The 19,270-nt window shown below is 41.6% G+C and overlaps 1 protein-coding gene across 2 annotated transcripts; it reads left to right on the top strand.

The window, feature by feature from the left end:
- Nucleotides 1-3,805: 3,805 nt before the first annotated feature.
- Nucleotides 3,806-18,821, top strand: calb2a (calbindin 2a; the record flags this gene model as incomplete). 2 transcript variants are annotated; one of them, XM_083972911.1, is made up of 11 exons in its annotated part: nucleotides 3,806-3,899; nucleotides 8,050-8,126; nucleotides 8,218-8,307; nucleotides 9,198-9,278; nucleotides 11,651-11,707; nucleotides 13,436-13,513; nucleotides 15,094-15,149; nucleotides 15,270-15,309; nucleotides 15,645-15,698; nucleotides 18,198-18,257; nucleotides 18,705-18,821. In XM_083972911.1, the coding sequence occupies 11 exons, from the start codon at nucleotides 3,806-3,808 to the stop codon at nucleotides 18,819-18,821; spliced, it is 804 nt and encodes a 267-aa protein (XP_083829037.1). The 2 variants fall into 2 exon arrangements, with proteins under 2 accessions (XP_083829037.1, XP_083829036.1); XM_083972910.1 differs by having other exon boundaries at nucleotides 18,198-18,269.
- Nucleotides 18,822-19,270: the final 449 nt, after the last annotated feature.

Here is a 19,270-nt window from a genome sequence, read left to right as displayed (position 1 = left end):
CTGGGACCTCCTGCCAGGTCCCCTTGACCGTCTCATTCATTAGAGCTGGAAAAGTCCTGGATCAGCAGTCCACCTCTTAGACCATTTGTATCTCGCTAAACATCGAGATGCTAATGCAAGTCTTAAAGGGGAACACTGCTCCGAACAAAGCCTTCCATCACCGAAATGTAAAAAACCTGGAGCTGCTCCATACACAATAAACAGACTTGTTATTTACACACAGTGAACTAATCAAAACATTTGTGATTTTCTGTCTTTTATAAGTTCTGAAGTTTGTATCCTCCAAAAGACCTTCAGTGAATTTATTCCTACCATGCTTTGTTTTGTTTTATTTCCTGTTTGGGCATAACACCTAATTTAGCATTTTGCTCCCCTTGTTAGTGTTTTGTTGTCTGGTTTGTGAAGTCTAACCTCTGTTGTGTGCTCTGTTTAATCACATTCAATGTTTCCAGGTCTCAGGTTCTTAGTATTTAAAACAGAAACTTTATCTCTGTTGCAACTAAAACAATTAATTGTTGCTGCTGCAGCTGCATAAAAAAACTTCAAATGACATCTAGTGGTTGTTATTTTCTTCATGGACTGTAATGGATGAGTGCACACATTTGTGTGTGTGTGTATGCGTGTAAGAGTGTGTATATTGAAAGAAGTAGCTATAGCCTAGAATCAATCAATAAGGATGTGAAAGTTTATTTTCAAGGAGAAAAATGCAATTTTCGGTGAGAGTGAGGGATATGAAGAGAGATCCTCCACTTCCCCCACTGGTCTCATCTAAACACACACACACACACACACACACACACACACACACACACACACACACACACACACACACACACACACACACACACACACACACACACACACACACACACACACACACACACACACACACACACACACACACTGTGTTAAGCTTCACTCATACAATCCTTCACTTCAGACACACCTCTAGCAGGCTGAAGACGCTGTGAGATTGAGATGAAATGGGAATGGCTGTTCTGTGCCGAGCTCCTTTCTGTTACATAATTGATCTGCATACGGCGTGTCGAGGTGCAGCCCACTGTGAAGCTGAAATATTAATACAAATGAACCAGGCTGCCTGACAACACAAAACACAACACCTATATACTCGGCTGGGTTGTATTTACACACAGACGCACCACCAATGACTCGCATGGCCCAGCTTCACAGAAAAAGAAGTGAGACATCTCCAGAGACGTGCATGTAGGATGCAAATGGCAGCTCACTGCTTTGAATGGAGGGATGAAGACGGACGAGAGGAGTGACTAAAGAGAACAAGAGAGGAGAATGAAGTGTGTTTGACTCGGCAGTGCCCGCAGGCTGGCGACAGGCCTCATCTGTAATGTAATGTTGATCTATCCATTGTCGCTGTGCCAAGTGAGCCCAGGGCCCCAATATTGATTATTATAGGGTGAAAAGAGAAGCTGAGGAAATAGAGCGGGACAGCTCTGCTGAGTTTACACTCTTAAACACTGTCACATTCTGTCACACACACACAAGAGCCGTCCTTATGCACTGTCATGTACCTGAGTTCACACACTGACTGTGAGGCAGCAGTGCTCCTCTTAGTGAATGTGACTTTTACAAGCCAAAGGGAAAGATGCTAGAGAGGGAACGTCTCCGCTGACTTTCACACGCTGCCTCCAGGAAGAGGAGGAGGAGGAGGAGGAGGAGGAGGAGGAGGAGGAGGAGGCTGCCAGCAGCGTGTCAGCACTGTACCAATGCGCAGCAAGGTGGATCTGGAAAATTACTGCTCCACCTCTGAGGAGATGTGGCAGGTCAAGTTCAACTGTGCATCTATCGGTGTAACGCTGCCAACTTTGTTCATCCTTATCCTCTTAATTATCAGATGGAGTAAACTCAATTTAAAGCACTTAACGTAAGAAATATCATCCAACATCCAACACTGACTGACTGACTGACCTTAATAGCTTTTGATATGAAGACAAAATATAAATGGACAATCCTATTACTAACTGTCACTAAAAGTCACTGGACAACATCTGTTTTCTTTAAATTTTAACTTCCTCGAAGGTTGGTTTAAAGGAGAATGTCTGAGAGGAAGGGAAACAAGCTAGGCTCTGGTACTGTGTCATTAAACCACCAGTTCTCATTGACCATATGGCAGCCTGCCATGCAGCTGAAGCACAGGGACACGGGGACAGAAACAGCATGCAGCATCCTTTGAAACCTGAGGTGGTCAGTTTTATTTATAACTGTTTGAGTTTGGATTAATGAAACAAGATCTAACGTACTAATCAGTGAGCTTCAGAGACGTTGATGTGAAGAATGAGAATATACTCATAAGTAGGCTATTTATTCTCTTCTCACTAAATTAGGCCTTAACTGCCTCCTAAAGACTAAACAGTTGGTGGAGACCAAAATAGAGCAAAAAGTAAAATGAATATTTCTTACAGTGCATTCACATTGACTTGAGATAAACAGGATGCTGATAGTGCTGCCTCCAGCTGGTCAAAAAATGTATTGCAGGTTAAATGTGAGTAATTTAATATAGAAACCAGATGATAGAGGTTTGAGCATTGCAGCTGCATTGAACCTTCTTGATTTACATTTGTTTCTTCACAGATGTCACTGGTAATATTTTTGATACATTGTAGAAAGAAATGCACAGAAGTAACTGCTTACTGGCATAGCTGCTGCTGTTAGTTACACCTGTGGTCTATATACTACTACACCACTAGTATGCTATGACAAGTCAAAATGTGTTCAATGAAATTAGTGAAATCAATCTATAGAGGTTGTAAAACTCAGCAGGAGCTTCTCATATGATTTGAAACACCCACATAGGTCAATTAAAAATGTGCAATATTCCATATTATTCTTCTCATATGAAAAGCTGTCTTTCAGCAGATTTCATCCAACACATGGAAATATTTCCAGGGATATTTGCACTCCTGCTCATTACTCCATCCTGAATATTATCACCTTTTGCAGTAAATGAGTAGAAGAATACATATGAGTATATTCTCATTCTCCTAATGGGATCTGTGGCTTTTCCTCCACTCTGCACAGTGGACTGGTCATTAATGAAAACAGCCCCCTTCCCTTTTTTCTTTTTTTTCAGAATTTACATTTATTATGTGGGCTAATCACAGCTGGCTGGCGGCGGTGTGGGGAATGTGATTAGTGTGTGAGTTCTAATTAAGTCTGTGAAGCCTCACACACTGGTAGACAGGCTCCGGGAGCTGCACGCTTAGATGGCTACACACAGATGTAGGAGGGTGGAACACACACACACACACAAAGGCAGGCATGAGTTTCATGTCTTGTGCATACGGAAACACAGGGTTTTTGACATGCATGCACATGCACAGGATCAAACACACATAGCATGGGATCTATGGGATCTGGGGTGATGATGCAACAACAAAACATCTAAATAATCTGCATCTCTATCTTTTGCACACACACACACATCTGTCTGTTAACTGCAGTGCCCAAGACATCCCATCACACAACTAAGCTTGGAAGACACACATAGGCCTACACACACACACACACACACACACACATACACAACGCTCAGAGAGAGTGAGAGAGCTGACTCAGATGGGCTCTGTCGGTCGTGGTGCGCCCCCAGCGGCCGCTCGGCGACGCTGCGGCTCCGGTGCCGGGGTTAAAAAGCGGCGGGCGGCGGAGCTGGAGCTACAGTGTGGAGTGTGTGTTTGAACAAGAGACACAAGAAAAGTTAGTAGCGGATTTTTTTTCCTCTCCCCTGGCGTCTGACCTGCAGCAGCAGCATCATCATCCTTCCGAGAGCATCATGGCAAACAAAGCACAGCAGCCTCCTCACCTGCACCTGGCCGAGGTCACCGCGTCCCAGTTCCTGGACATTTGGAAACATTTCGACGCGGACGGTAAGTTGAGTTTTATTTATTTTTTTTTATTTTTTCTCTAAAAGTTGATCCAGATTGAAAATTCATTCATATGAGTTGTTCACTGATGTAAAATCCAGCCGATTGGATGAGGGATACAAATAACCTTAAGGGGATTTTATAACACAACAAGAGCTGAAAGTGACTGCAAAAGTAAAAATCTGTGGTTTGTGGAAAATAAAGTGACAATAGAGGAAACTGAAAATCGGGAAAGTGAATTACTGGGATTCTGTAAACTCACTTTTTTCTCCGGAGAGATCTGAATCACATCTATAATGAGACTATTTTGTCTGTAATTGTTGATTTTTTTTTTTTTACTGTCTGATAAAGTAGCGAGAAAAAGTAGCAACCCATCTAATAGTTAAAAAGCTGCTGCTTTCATGACTTGAGATTTTGTCAGTAAAAAAAAAGAAAAAAAGAAGCTTTTTTTAACCGAATTTACTGAATTTTTCATGCGCACAAATCAGGACACAGCATGATAAAATGTTATTATTTACTACACACAGTCATTAATTGTCAATAGGTTATTCTAATATATACACAAAAATGAATTGATTATCAGTGTTTAGGGCTCATATATGTCTGAATATTGGAAAACTGCATATGAAGTGGTGATTACATCATGTCCCTCCCACTGTAACCTACATAAAGTCAACCCTGACAATTTAATTTTCTCAACAGTAAAGACAGCAGCTGATTCAAGCTTTAAAGTGAATCGATTCATTATCTAAAAAGCATTTCCAATAACCTATATGAATTGATAGTTTGGATGTTGCCCTATAAGTAATTGGCTGTTAGTGGCTCCTTGTATCGATATCAGTTTCCAATCAAAAAAACAACAACTGCATGGCTTGTTTCATCAATAAATCAAAGTGTCTCAGCTTGTGCTTTTTATGCAGCATGAGATTACTCACATCAATTTGTATACCATTCCTCTCCAGTGCACACAAACAAACACACACACACTTTTTCCATAGCCTCAATCATCTCCATCCTCTGATCGTCTCCATCTTTATGTGTCAGTTCAGTCTTTCATTCCCATTCTGCCTCTGTGTGTGTGTGTGTGTGTGATTGCACCGTGCATGCAGGACCACAAGTTCCTTTTGGCTTCTCACACACACTCATCATCATCACGGGCTTGTGTGGACTGCAGAAAACCTCAAAGGTCCTCAATGTTCAGTGTGAAATTTCTCCTTTTAAACTTTTTATTTATCCTGTTGCCCTTTATTGAATTGCCGAACTGGGCATAATTGGCTTAGACTTCAGCATCAGACGCTTCATCCTGCTCCGAGGGGACAAGCACTGTGCCCTTTGCTGTGCCAGATAATTAGGAGACAACAGTGAACTAGACTGGGACACGCTGTAAATGTGACCCGTAGCTCTTCTCTGCTTCAACTGGTCACCATAATCGTTCATCCAGCCAACTCTCTTGTGTGGTCCAAAACACACCTGCAGACAGGGGCGAGCGTGTTGCAATTATTGCTTTTACACATACACACTCCTGGGGATTCATTGTTAACACGATCTGTTTTGATGCATACATGCTGAAACGTACTCCGCAGGGAAATCAAGGTGGAGTGAGGAGATGGGTGGAGGGGCTCGGCAGCTGAGCTCCTCCACATGAGCCGCTGTGCAGACAAAGTTGTCCTATATCTGTTGTTGTTTGGAGTGTAAAGTGCATCAATCCCATCCATGTCATCCAGGTTTGAGTCCAGAAGTATTTTACATACTGTGCTCAGTCTGCAGCGAAGCCACTTTGCAAATCAAATCCAACCAGTGTGAGCATCAACAGATTTGGCTGGAGTGTTTGATTTCTGCTTCTCCTTCCCTGGCTGGGAGTGTCTTCTGGCTCAGCAGAAAGAAAGGAGAGCTAATTTGTTTGCTCAGATTGAGTAAACATCTCTGAGTATCAGATAAAAATACACAAGAGAAGAGGCGATGCACCCAGAGATGATGAAACCACATATTCCCCTGTTGGCCCGGGATCAAATCTCATCTGGTTTGCGTCTCTTGCGACTCCTCCACTTCACTCCACCATGTCCCTCTCATCTTTCTCCGCTGCCTCTGTCAGGCCTTTTTAAGTTCAATCACTACAAAGCCGCAAAAAGGAAACAACTGCTAATTATAGAGCATTTTCTCTCCATTACTATGTTTCTTTTCTTTAAAAAAAAAAAAAGCAGAATATGTAAATTTGGAATATTAAGTAATGACCTAACCTTGATCTCCATACAAAATATTTGAATAGACAGGGCTGCACTCTACTTTGAAAGTCAAATGCACTTTATAAAGCCCTTAAATATGCACTTAGACCTCTGTGAGAATTTCCCTGGGTTGTAAAACACCTTTTACAAAAATCTCCCAGGACTGCAGTGACACCATATCACCAAAAAGTGTGTATTTGGGGCAAAAGTGGTTTTGTGTGATCTCGGTAGTGGTACCAAAAGTATATAAAGGGCCAGTTAAAAGGCATGCTCTCATTACGAGTTATAAAAACCAATCATTTGACATAAAAACTGAATGATCCGGAAGTGAGTTGTGGTTGGACACTTAAGTGTATCTGCACAATAATCTAGCATCATTACTATTCACTGTAAATGAGGAGTGTGTGCTAACCTGGGACACTTTGAGACAACATGGACATGCTGTAATTATGCAGCAGCACATACAGCATTCATTAAAGAAAAAGGGGGGTGGGCACAGGGTAAAGCATATAGTTGTGGATTCAAGGCGGTTTGGAACAGAAAGTACTCATCCTACTTCTGAATGAGCGCAGCACAACCACAAACAGATGCTCCCTCCCTTCATGCGCAAGTATAATGAGGATGTATGGATCCATGGCTGCATTTATTGAACAAATGACAGCGCTCCTGTGTAATCTACTCATATATCTATTTTTATTGTCATTTTAAGCCATTTGCCTTGTAGTTATTCACATTTTATTCCACTTAATTATCAAGCAGGTCAATTCTCTCCAGAGTGTTAAATGTCAATATAACCCACAGGAGGGAGGGGGGGGGGGGATGGATAGCAGGCAGCGAGGCATTTCACTGTCCCACTTATCGAAGCGCCGTCATGTATTCATGAGTTTTGATAACATCACTAAGGAATGCATGCATGCCCACACACACACACACACACACACACATGCACAGAAATTTCCATGGATAGAACAAAGACGCTGAGACGCTGGTTGGCTGGGGAGAGGATCAGTTAGATTGGAGAGACGTCGAGTTAGAGGGAGAGGAGAGGAAGTGGATGGCATTATAATCTTTGTTAGTGTTTAATGAGGCAGCTCTGCCTTCCAGGGTTTTATTGAAGCATCTAGTCGCATCGTTTGGAGCCATCTGTCCGGCCATTCAGCGCGCTTGTTGATAGAATATTGGCACCGGTTCACAGAGTACCTGGGTGAAAGCGAGCGCACTCATTTGTCCTCTGAATAGGTGCTGTCAGACCACCAGAACGCCAAGGAACAATGAGGAAATAAGATGCGACGAAAGTCAACTATGTCGCCCTCAGGCTGAAATTTGTCATTAGAGAATCCAAGATAATCTGATGGACGTCCTCTTAGAATAAACTCCAATAGATTTTTTTTTTAAAAAGGAAAAAAAAAGTGACTTTCAACTTCAGATTAAGACGTTTCTTCATGATCACATCTTCTGGGAGAAATTGTCTGAAAAATCAACCTTTCAACTTTGGCTGTATCACATTACACTATTGCCCATATTGAGCCGTCACCTTTGCCAAACTCCCCGCTGAATGCAGTATTGATCTCCGTGGAATAAAAGAAGCTGCCCGTGGATCACCACCCTCTCAAGCCTGGAAAAGCAATTTTCCATATATAGCTTCTCCTTGCGTACAACCCCGTGAACACACGGTCTTTGAGGAGTGATCAGTTTGCATCGTGTCAGTCAATAGACCACTCTATTGAGCCAGAGGGGAAGGAAGAGAGTTACTGGTAAAAGGCTCATGTTTGAATCAATACCAGCAAAACTGAACCATGCTGCGATCTGTTTGACACTGCGACACCGCGACCACATCTGCGCTCATGGGTTGTTGTTTTTTGTGCATGTCAGCAATACTGTCAGAAGCCCTTTGTGGTATCATGTGGCGTGATGGTCTGTCTGTTTCTCAGGTAATGGCTACATCGAGGGGAAGGAACTGGAGAACTTCTTCAAGGAGCTGGAGATGGCCCGAAGAGGAGCAGGGGTGGTAAGTCCTGGGACTAGACGTTGAACACATGGTAGATGTACAGTACCGATCCGCTCAGGTTTCACTTATACCGGGTACCGATCTGTTCCAGGACCCCACAAACCCCACATTCAGAGAAAAGATGAAGGAGTTCATGCAGAAGTTCGACAAGAACAAAGATGGACGAATTGAGATGTCAGAGGTAAGGCTTTGGAGGTGCTTCACAAGTCAAATAGGAAGATTCCCAGCAGCTAGTGATGTTAGCTTAGCATAGAGACTGGAAATAGAAGAAACAAGTTACAACTTAATTTAGATGATTTATCTTCTCATGGATTAACACTTAAAATAAAAACACAGGTGAAGTGTAAAATCCAGGACCTTTACAAGTTTGACATTTTAAGGAAATAGGCTACAGTTATTCATTTTGTGGCCAAAAGTTAAATAAAAGATTAATATTATATTCAATAAAGTCATTCACTGGAGTTGTTCTGCTTCTGTGAATCTGCCTTGTAGAGGATTTTCTGTGTATTCGCTCTGCTGGTAAATCTCACAGCGAGTTTGGTCTTCCTGCTCTCTATGGAGGGTGAGAAAAATTTGTAAAAAGAAAAAAAAATGTAAGATGATTCTCAGTGCAGAAAGTGGAGCTTCATGGACATGATCAATACTCGGATCGATTGGATAAATGCGGTCTTTATGATAGTCTCCGTGGAGCGTCAGTTTGGGATATTGCTTTCCCTCAATTTAACCATTTTCAGAGTGAGATCCGAAAGAGATGCGAGACGGAGGGATTCTGCAATATCAATAACCCAGCCTGGAAAACCTGAGAGTGAGTTTTCAGTCCAACTATTGCAGAGAAAATCCAATGTAAAGGCTTTGTCTGAGCATCCAAAAAACATGATTTCTGGGGGGAGAAAAAAAGGGGGAAAGGTTATTCCAATTTAGGCCTCTCTCTATTATTTATGTGCGAGTTGTCCATTTGAAGCTTTGCAGACAAAAAGCTCCCCGGCCTCCATTTCTTATTTCTCGCGGCATTTCGGCTCCACCATCTTGTGTTCTCACCCACTCCCATCTCCCTGTCACTTCTCTCTCCAGCTGGCCCAGATTCTCCCAACTGAAGAGAACTTCTTGTTGTGCTTCAGAGAGTTTGTCAGCTCCAGCGCCGAGTTTATGGCGGTAAGAGTGCGTTTCCGTGTGTGATTGTGTGTGGATGGACCGGTATATGTATATTTTAAATTCAAAGCAGCTGGCCCCTCTTAACAAACTCTGTCATTTGATTGGCTCTTTGCAACACATTGAGCTTTTTGTTCTAAGTGAAATGCCATTAGCGAGGACGGTTCTCCCTGAAGGAAGGAACCAACCGGCTCATTTCACGGATTGCTTCCCTCTCTGTGGTTGAAGTTTTATATTTGTTGGAAAAATAAACTGGACTAGTCGGGGGTGAACCCATAATCTCTCTGCCTCCATTGCACACCTGACTACAAATCCAGTGTCATGAACACACACTTGGAGAAGTGGCTGTGCACATATAATGGCAAGAGAGAAAGAAAAAAAAGAAGACAGTTGCAGTTTAACTTCCCACAGTGAAGTTAAAAGGAGGAATAAGTGGTTTATAATGGGACTAATTTCAGTGTTTTGGTTACTGCTGAACCGTAAATCCTCTTGATATTCGTTGTGTCTGCTGCAAAGCTTAAGAGGGCTAATTTTATGTTGCACCACTGGCTTCAGTGTTTTATGCTCAGCAGCTGATTAGTCTTAATTACATAGGCTGTAAATTGTTCGCTTAAGACGCAGGTAAATGTGTCTGCTGGTGCACGTAGACGAGTTATGGGTTGTTGTGGGTTATATAGAGAAGCAGAGGAGCTGACACACACAAACTCCCAGACCTGAGCATTATGCAAGGAAATCTGACTGAATCAAATGTGATATGACAAAAAAAGTGTAATCTTCATGCCTAAAATCTATATTAAGTATAAAATTAACAGCATTAGAAAACTTCATTTTTTACAATACAGTGCTAAACAAACACTGAAAAACTAAATTTGTTGGAACTTTGTAGGAAAAATTCAGAAACTTGCCACTGTTTCTCATTTGGTCACGTTGTTGAGCAACTGCCATATACAGTAAAGTCCACATTGCCTTAAAAACCACATATATTTCTCATAATGCAACTGGATTGCCCACGACAACCTCTACGACAGTGGGAGGGTTGTCACGGTATTGAATTTCATTGAACGTAGTACTTTTTCTTCTTCACTTAGGCTTAACTCAGGCTATTCTGGGACAGAAATTTACAGAAATACTTTCAGATTCAAAATAGACCTATTTAAATATTTGATTATGTATTAACAGCAGGACACCAACGGGTTGCAAAGCAGCTAAATCAGTTTAACTAACATGCGGCTAGACATTGGCTGCAACAAAATAACCGTGCAGCACTAGTAACTAGAAAAACCTCACAGAAAATAAGCATGCCTACTTCCCTGGGTATATAAGAGCTACGTTGTTTAAGAAACCATATATGAAGATTTCCAAGTGCGGTAGGTTTAGTGTTGTGAATTATGAATAATGAATGAAACGCGGAGTCACAAAAAGCCCTCTGCAGAGCAAGATGTGTGGTGAAAGGTACCAGAAGAAAGGAACATCGTTTATTCCGCAAAATACCCTCAGAAGATAAGAAAATGGCAGATTTCATGTTAGATGTGTCACAATGAAAGGATGGAGCCAATTAGAAACCAATTACATGTGGAAAGGAGTCCTCGTCTCCGGTGTCAAACTGAGAGGGGAAGAATGAAACGAAAAATATGGAGGGTGAATGAAAGAGAGAAGGTGTTGGAAGGAGAGAGGGATACAAAGGGCAAATGAGAGACAGCAGGAGCAGAGAGAGGGCATAAGTGAAATGTCGATGGGAAGTTGAGAGCCAGAGTTTGAGAACATAAAACAAGGGAGGAGGATTAATCCGTCTTTGGTGAAGGGTGCAGGGAGGAGGAGGAGGGGGAGGAGGAGGTGGGCAGAGAGGTTTTTAAAGGGTTAGAATGAGGAAGCAGAACCTTCTATTTTCAGAGTCATATATAATGGATAACACCACTGTAGCTCCTCACTGCAGAGCCCAGAGGAGGAGCAGAGGGGTAGGAGGAGAGGAGAAGGAGGAAGGGGGAAGGCCATCCATCTTTGATAAGGACCCCTTCTTTGGACAGGGACAGCTGCTAGATTAAAACATTCATTAAAATGACTTTCTCTACCCTCATCTCTCCCCTCAGTCTCTCGTTTGCCCCTCTCGCTCTTTGTATGTGGGCGAGTGGGATTGTATTGAAAAGTGTGTGATTGCAGTGATGGTCCAGAGGTTCTGTAGTCCTCCCCACTGGAACGATTTCTGCTCTGCACCAGGAGAAAATCAAACTCTTAGCGCAGATAAAGAGCAAGCCGGGGTTCGATCAGAGAGGATTTATGTAGGGGGGAGAAATGTGAATCACTCTGGAGGACAGTGTCTCTCTGTGTGCACGGGAAATTCAACCCACTGTTTCTTTTGTTTGGTTGATTTCTTCTAGGCATGGCGGCGATATGATACAGATCGCAGTGGCTATATTGAAGCAAATGAACTGAAGGTATGTCATGAATATATCACACTTACTATATCACCACATTAAAACCAATAATGCAAATGGCTTTAATGTAAGATTTCATCCTAAAACTAGGATATCCTGCAATACCTCATCATTTACAAATACCCGTTATTTGTTCTTCTGCTCACATTTTCATACTTAATCTTATTTTGTTATGTCTTTTTTCTTTGTTCTGTCCCCCACACACATCAACACACACACACTCACTTACAGGACACCCCCCCTAAACTGTAACTACCTTGCAGTAGCGAATTCAATCATACTCCCTGTCTTTTCCTGTAATTTCATTCATTTAGTTAAATACCTCTGTAATTGTTTTGTTTAACTAAACTTACATGCATGTGTATGCATCCATGTTACACATCACATCCTGTTTTTTGTTCCCGTTTACACCAATAAAAAGAAAAAAACAATCCACTACTTTCTTTTGATGTTACAATCTGTAACTACTACAATAGTACTTAACACTTAAGTCAAGATATAGCCTATTATTGCCATTTAGTGACAACTTTGCGTTTCCTTGGTTATCCTAATAACATTTTGTGATACATGTCCATTTATTAATTTTTTGCCATTGCAAATCATGTGATGAAAGTCTGTTAATCTCACTTAAATCATATTTAATCTTGCAAAATGGGATTGTCAAACTTGTCAAACTTGCACATTCTATTACCAAAAGATTTAGTTAGTGTTTGTAATTTATATACAATACGTTCATTTATCTAGTCTCATTATCAGCGTCTTCCTTTAAGGCCCATAAAACTATAAAATAAGATACTGCTGCGTTAAGTTAGGAAACTGACACAGGCTGTAGGTCTTTGCACTGTTAGAGCTACTGAGTGACATATCAGCTAAAAACATCCACTTCCACTGTAGTGCTCCGCCTTCTTTTGATGCATTAGTGCATATGGCTGAGTAAAGCCCAGGCAGCAGCAGTGACAGAGGAGAGTTAAGTGGCCGCCCCCACAGGAAATTCCCCATTGACCATGAATGTGTTTTTCAGGTGAGGATTCAGATGCACGAAAAAAGCTTTACAGATTACACAAACCCTATCACTTCATCACCTCTTGGAAATGTTGTGTCAAATTATATAAAAGGGAAAAGCTCCACACTGGGGAGAGGAGCGTTAATGGGGTCAGTGATTATGCCTCATGTACACATTATGCTGCTCGGGTTGTTCTGGGATCACATTTCTTCCAGCTGACCAGGTGCAGAGGAGTTACTCAGGTGTGCCACGTAAAAGCTTTGGGAGGATGCAGATGAGATCGCAGGCGGCAGACATATGTCCGACCATATGACTGACATATGACTGAGCAGACATGGGGAATATAGGATATTGGCTCAATTACAGTACAAGTGATATAGGCGCATAATAGAGATAGTTGACTTATAAGAGACCTTATTCTTTTATTACACCTTACGCTACTAACAAGACTTTTAAATACAAAACAATGAGTAAACTCTTAAAAATACTTCTGGTCTTCAGTCTCTCCTTCATTCCTGTCATCTTTATTATCTTTGTAGTTTAAGTTTACATAATAATTTGAATTTGATTTGCTTTTTTAATGCACATAATAGGTTACCATAATGTGGGCACAAACATTACAGTTGTGATTTTTCTCCTCACTGCTGGTGAAAAGTGAACATACCCTGCACATGCCACACATCTGCCTGTTCTTTCTCTTTTTATCTGTGTGTGTCTGTCCTCAGGGCTTTCTGTCAGACCTGCTGGAGAAGGCTAACAGACACTACGATGACCAGAAGCTGCAGGAGTACACACAGACCATAGTAAGACTCACACACTCAAACACTCACACTTAGTATAATTGAGCTGTTTACAGTTATTAAAAGCTGCTGTTCTCTTTGACTAAACTCAGGAACGTAAAGCTCGCTTTCACTTTTCTTTGATTTGAACAAAAAATATTATTTTAGATTAGATTTTAGATACCAACCAAGCGTTGTTTTGTTCTCTTCTGCGCGTCACAGTGAAGTGAACAAGGCATTGGTGTCCATCAAAGTAAACTATAGGTTGCTAGAGAGTTTTTGTGTTTTTTGTGTTTTTATTAAAAATGTTTAACCCTATCCACAAGTTTCCGAACGTCATCTATGGTCAAAACCGGCTTCCGGTTTAGCCGGTTTGGTGGAATTGTACGTTTACGTTTCCATGGTTTTCAGTCGTTGTCATAGTTGCGGTAAACGCATGGATCTATTAACGCCGGCTTTTAACACGGATGTCAATTTGTGTGATATCCACTGTTAAAAGCTAGTGTGATGATTCAAGCATTTTACAGATTTTCATTGAAAAAAAAAAGAAAAAAGAAAGAAATCTATGCATTTACCGCGACTACCGAAACCATGGAAACCTAAACATAAAATTCCACCGGAAGAGCAAAACCGGCAAAACGGGCTACATTTTTGACGTTCGGAAAAAGGTGGATAGAAACAATGCACACTTTACAGCCTTTATGAAAGGTGTATGTCTAGTGTCCATCTGGCCTCGAGGACCTCAGAGGCCTACCGTGTTGGTGGCAGCAGCACAGTGCGGCTGAGTGGTCATGACCCATCATGTCCTGCAGGTTATGTTTACAGCCCAGATGTGCTCACATCTGCTTCTTCTTGGAAGCCCCAGAGCTGACCTGACCTGATTTGCTGAAGCAGTCTCCTCAACATACTTCACACAATAATTAAAAGAAGTACAGAAAGTTTTTTTTTTTTTTTTTTTTAGATATTTGCCCCGTGTTCCTCCTTAATGTGAAACAAATACCTTACAGTACGAGGGACGAGGTTTGACTGTGTGCATGTAACACTTATTGGATAGCATTAAAGATGGGATATTTTAGTATAATACCAATAATAACAAGCACAATCCCTCCCTAAAGACTAAGTAAAGCTGTTTCATTAAAACATATAGGAGAAGACAAATGTTTTTAATAAAGCCATAAATAAATGATAACTAGTAAAACATTCAAAGGATACAGTACATTCTGCCAGTATGTTCTTAGTAACACGTTTTACATTAAGGACTTCATACAACAGACGTTGTGCTTCTTTGGGAAAACAATCGTTTTGTAATCTAATTTGTCTTCTTTCTCTCTGAGCTTTAAAAAAGACCAGTTTAGATTACTGTTCTAGATGCACAGGGTTGTGTTTTATGGACAGTTCCTTCACTGTTCAACATCTAAAACTATTAAAATAAAATGTGGATGAATAATAAAAGTAGAAGCTTTATGGTTGTCCATTTTATTCTGCAGTCAGTGAAATTTATGGGGCCATATTTTCTGTCATCCTGACAGCATATACCTATAAAAACTTTCTTTTCAGTGTCTCTCCTCTGTCCCTCCCTATCTCTGTTCTGCTTCACTTTGTAGCTCAGGATGTTTGATCTGAATGGAGATGGGAAGTTGGGCCTGTCAGAGATGGCGAGGTAATGTGCAATTTTACTTGCTTCCGTTCACTAAATAAATGTTGAAACACATTGCCCGCTGGCAGATTTGAATAATTTAACAGCTATTGTGTCCGCTAATGAAGTCCTTCTCCCCCTCAGGCTTCTCCCTGTTCAGGAGAATTTCTTACTCAAATTCCAGGTAGGGAACAAACACGGTGCACAAAATAGCTCATTTAGGGGCCGACCTAATGGCTGAGTGGCTCGGGTGCATACCTCATGAGTAAATGCCCTGAACAGCGGTTCAATTCCGAGCCAGGCTGTTTGCTGTATTTCATCCCCTGCTCTGCTTTTCCCATGTGTCCCCTCTCTATACATTAAAGTGGCACAAAAAAAATAAAAAATCTAAATCTAAACACACGTTTGTTACTGAAAGAAATCACACAGAGTGGTTCTCTGTTTTCAAATATTTATGATAAACTTACTGTGACTTTGACAGTTTATTGCCCAGCAGTGAGACTCATCTTGTTTTCACAGGGTGTCAAGTTGACCACAGAGCAGTTCAATGCCATCTTCACATTCTATGACAAGGTAGGTGACATTCCATTCAAGGTGGTAATAAATAACAGTTGGTGACTGCTCATCACACACTCACAAACATGCACCTCGAGTGCAGTTATTCTTCAGGCACTGTACTGTGACATGGAGAGTTTATTTTGCCTTTCTTATATAAAAGCTGGGAGCTGCCTTTTGTGATATTGTGGACTGCAACAATGCTGGACAGTTACATTTGCAGTGCACACTTGTCATGTTTAATTAGAAACTGGAAAGGTTATTTTGTACGCAAGAGCTAAAAGTCCCACGAGTGTTAGCCACAGAGGCATCATTATGAAGGCTAAAGAAATAACTGTATATATTTAATGTAGCCAAAGCTAGTGGAGCAGAGGGAAGCTTGAAATTGGATTTGTTTCATTGTATCTTCATAAAACACTTAAAAAACTTGATGAATAAAATGCAGCTACGTTCACAATGTAAAATAAGAATAGACGCCAAAATGTAACAGAGCTTGAAAGAGCTGAACCCAAGTTTTCTGAATGACTCAGCCTTGTTTGTTTTGGGTCTTTCCTTTTGTAAAAAAATCATAAATATGTAAATTGCTTCTTTTTTGTGTGCTCCCCATATACTGGGTGACATAAGTTTGGCTGGCACACTTTGGCTCTCTGTAAACAGCTCAGGGTGGTTGATGTGGCTCCGTTAATGGCCACATTTTCCACATTAGCAGGAGATTGTTGGTGAGCGACTACAGGGAAGACGATACAAGACAGAGGGGAACAGAGAGCACACCTATACGTCCTCTAAATCATTTGCCCTTGTTTATGACAACGTGAGTTTTTGTGAGCCTGAAGGAGCAGCCGTGATCTAGGTAGCTATAAGAACAGTGATTTGATTTTTGAAGCAGTAAACATGTGACCTCGATGTGGAGCAGCCTCAGTGCTGTAGTTACTGTAGCTCAGTTCTCATCTGCTAAATGCTGATTTGTAATTACTTTATGTGGGAAGATGTCCAGGGGTTTAATTACTACATAGTGACCCTTAATGGTTTCCTCAGTAGAAATAATACATCATTGTTAAAGGGGAACTATGCAAGTCCGGTCGCTTTTCCGCTGTTTAACCCTCCTCTCAGCCATGTGCATTTGTTTACAACAAAGCCAGTGAGAAATCAATCAGTAGAGCGGTACATAACGTTATACATCATATGCAATGTTACGATGTATATTTGTGTAGTCATAAATAAGAGATTACTGGTTACGGGGCGCATTTGTGTTAAGGTTAGGGTTAGACACAACATCAGTGCTTATTCTGTAAGGAGATCATTGAGTGTTTTCCAGATTCCAGGTGGTGGGAAAGGTTTGTTGACCTGATGAGGGACCTGGTCCTGTTATTACTGATCAGAAGTAAAAGATGGAAAGTGAAAATTGAATATTATAGCAATAATATAATCTGACAACATTTTGCCAGTGCAAGGTCCATTAATTGGAAATGTCCTGATAATTATGGTTAAGGACAATAATAAACATTTAAGATAATCATTTCTGTGCTATTTTGAATTCTTGCCACTTTGCCATCTCTGGCAATAAAAGTGAGAACTGTGCAGCCCTTCACAGCAGCAAGGGGCTTGCGTGCATGTTCATGTCTCAGGTTTGACTGAAGGCTTGCCATCTCTCTTGCTAACTTGGAGAGGACAGGGTTGAATACTCAATTATGGATGAACCACTGCAGTCCATTCATGTAGACACTCTGTGCGAATGGAGCACTACCATTTATGTGTGTAATTAGTTTCATCATTTTGTTATGAGCTCAGCCCTGCAGCTGGAACAGAGGCAGCTGCCGTCACTGGTGCTGAGAGATCTTGGGCAGGGCAAAGTGTGGCCGGTCAGCTGAACACTAACATGGCTCACAGTGCTTACAGTGTCACTGCCCAAAACTGTGCAAAGCTTCAAGAAATCTCTGGCAATGCAAGATTGCACACAACTGAGACCATTTTTTTTTAGATAATTTTGTTCTGCTTTGCAATAATTCTGCAGAATCCCAGGTCTTTCATCCTTTGTTGGACAATAAAGAAGTTCACACTTTAATCCCAAGATCTGGGACACTTCAGTTTTGCTTTGTAAACATCAAAGAGCATCACCATGTGTTAAAAATTAAGACTGTTGAGCCATTTGGCTCTGAAGCCTTCTTGAAAGGAGATGAGGTGAACAGAACATGGTTTTCGTGCTACTTGGCAAAAGGAAAATTTCCAGCAATTTGGCCTCATTTCCTGGCAACAAACTACTAACTACCCTGAGACATAACTCGTTAATTAGTAAAGTGGCTCCATATTGACTCTGCAGCTATCCCAATTTACAGAGGTGCGGGTGGAAAGCCTTTTTTTTAATTTTTAAATCAGCATATGTGAATGGCCAGTTGGTGCGTTCATGATGGCTGCAATCAAATACGTGCTCCACGTTGAGTAAATGTGTCATTGCTTCTTTACTGTCTGTTTGAAAGTGAGAATAATGTTTGTTGTGTGTTTTCTATCAACTCCTTTCAGGATGGTAATGGATATATCGATGAGCAGGAGTTGGATGCTCTGCTACGAGACCTTTACCAGTCAAACAAGAAGGTGAGTTGAGGACTTTGGTAAAGGTTTACAGGTATTTTATCCTGTGATATACAGGCTGCAGCTTGTGACCCGGCACATTTTTTGCTCCTTTGAGCTGCTAATCCCTGTATATACTGTCGGCACCGGCGGAGTATGAGAAGAAATGAAACAGAAATATATCTGCTAAAGCTCAGATTTTTAGTTTTTACTTTCACTCAGGAGCTGTGCTGTGTGACTTAGGTTGGTGTGGCATTAATGGAGTCTTCTGTCTGGAGGACAGAGTTGGTTTAATTTAGCTTTTGTAGCCAGAAACCCACATCTAGTCTCATCATGCTCTCCCACTCTAATAGAGGTGACCAAACCTCTTGATTTTGATTTGAAATAAAGTATTATTTCTACTTCAGATCCTTATTACCTCAGGTTACTGACTCTGTTACCTCTCTGTCTCTCGCTCAGGAGGTGGACGCGAACAGCCTGACGGGCTACAAGCAGAGCATCATGAGCCTGTCCGATGGAGGGAAGCTCTACCGTGGCGAGCTGGAAATCGTCCTCTGCAGGGAGCCCATTGTGTGACTCTTCCTCCTCTCTTGTTGCATATCATCATTTTCTCTGCCTGCCCTGCCCTGATCTCCCCGAGACCACACCCACTTCCAGCTGCCTGGAAACATAATACCAGGTGCATGTGCCGGACACTCCCACTTCCTCCCATCATCTCCCCCCAGCCTGACCTAAAGTTACAACATCAGAATGAATAAGTGCACCGTCAGCACACAACCAGCTCTTCCTCCTCAAACCCGTATTTTCTGCAACCTGACCTTTCGACCTTGACCATGACCTATCTGAAGCCTCTAGCTTTTCACCCTCTCAACTCTTCCCCTTGTCTTTTGCCTTTTCTAGCCCGACCCCCGTCCCTGTGCTGCCTGTGCTGTGCCTGACTTGCAATTCCTGACCAAAAGCCCAAACCCCCCTTATTCCACAGAAATTACCTTTTGACCTATTGACAACCCCTGAAACTTGACCCC

Source organism: Trachurus trachurus (assembly GCF_905171665.1).
Source record: "Trachurus trachurus genome assembly, chromosome: 6".
Lineage (NCBI taxonomy): Eukaryota > Metazoa > Chordata > Actinopteri > Carangiformes > Carangidae > Trachurus > Trachurus trachurus.
Note: the sequence above shows the minus strand (reverse complement) of the source record. Positions and strands in the feature narration are given on the sequence as shown.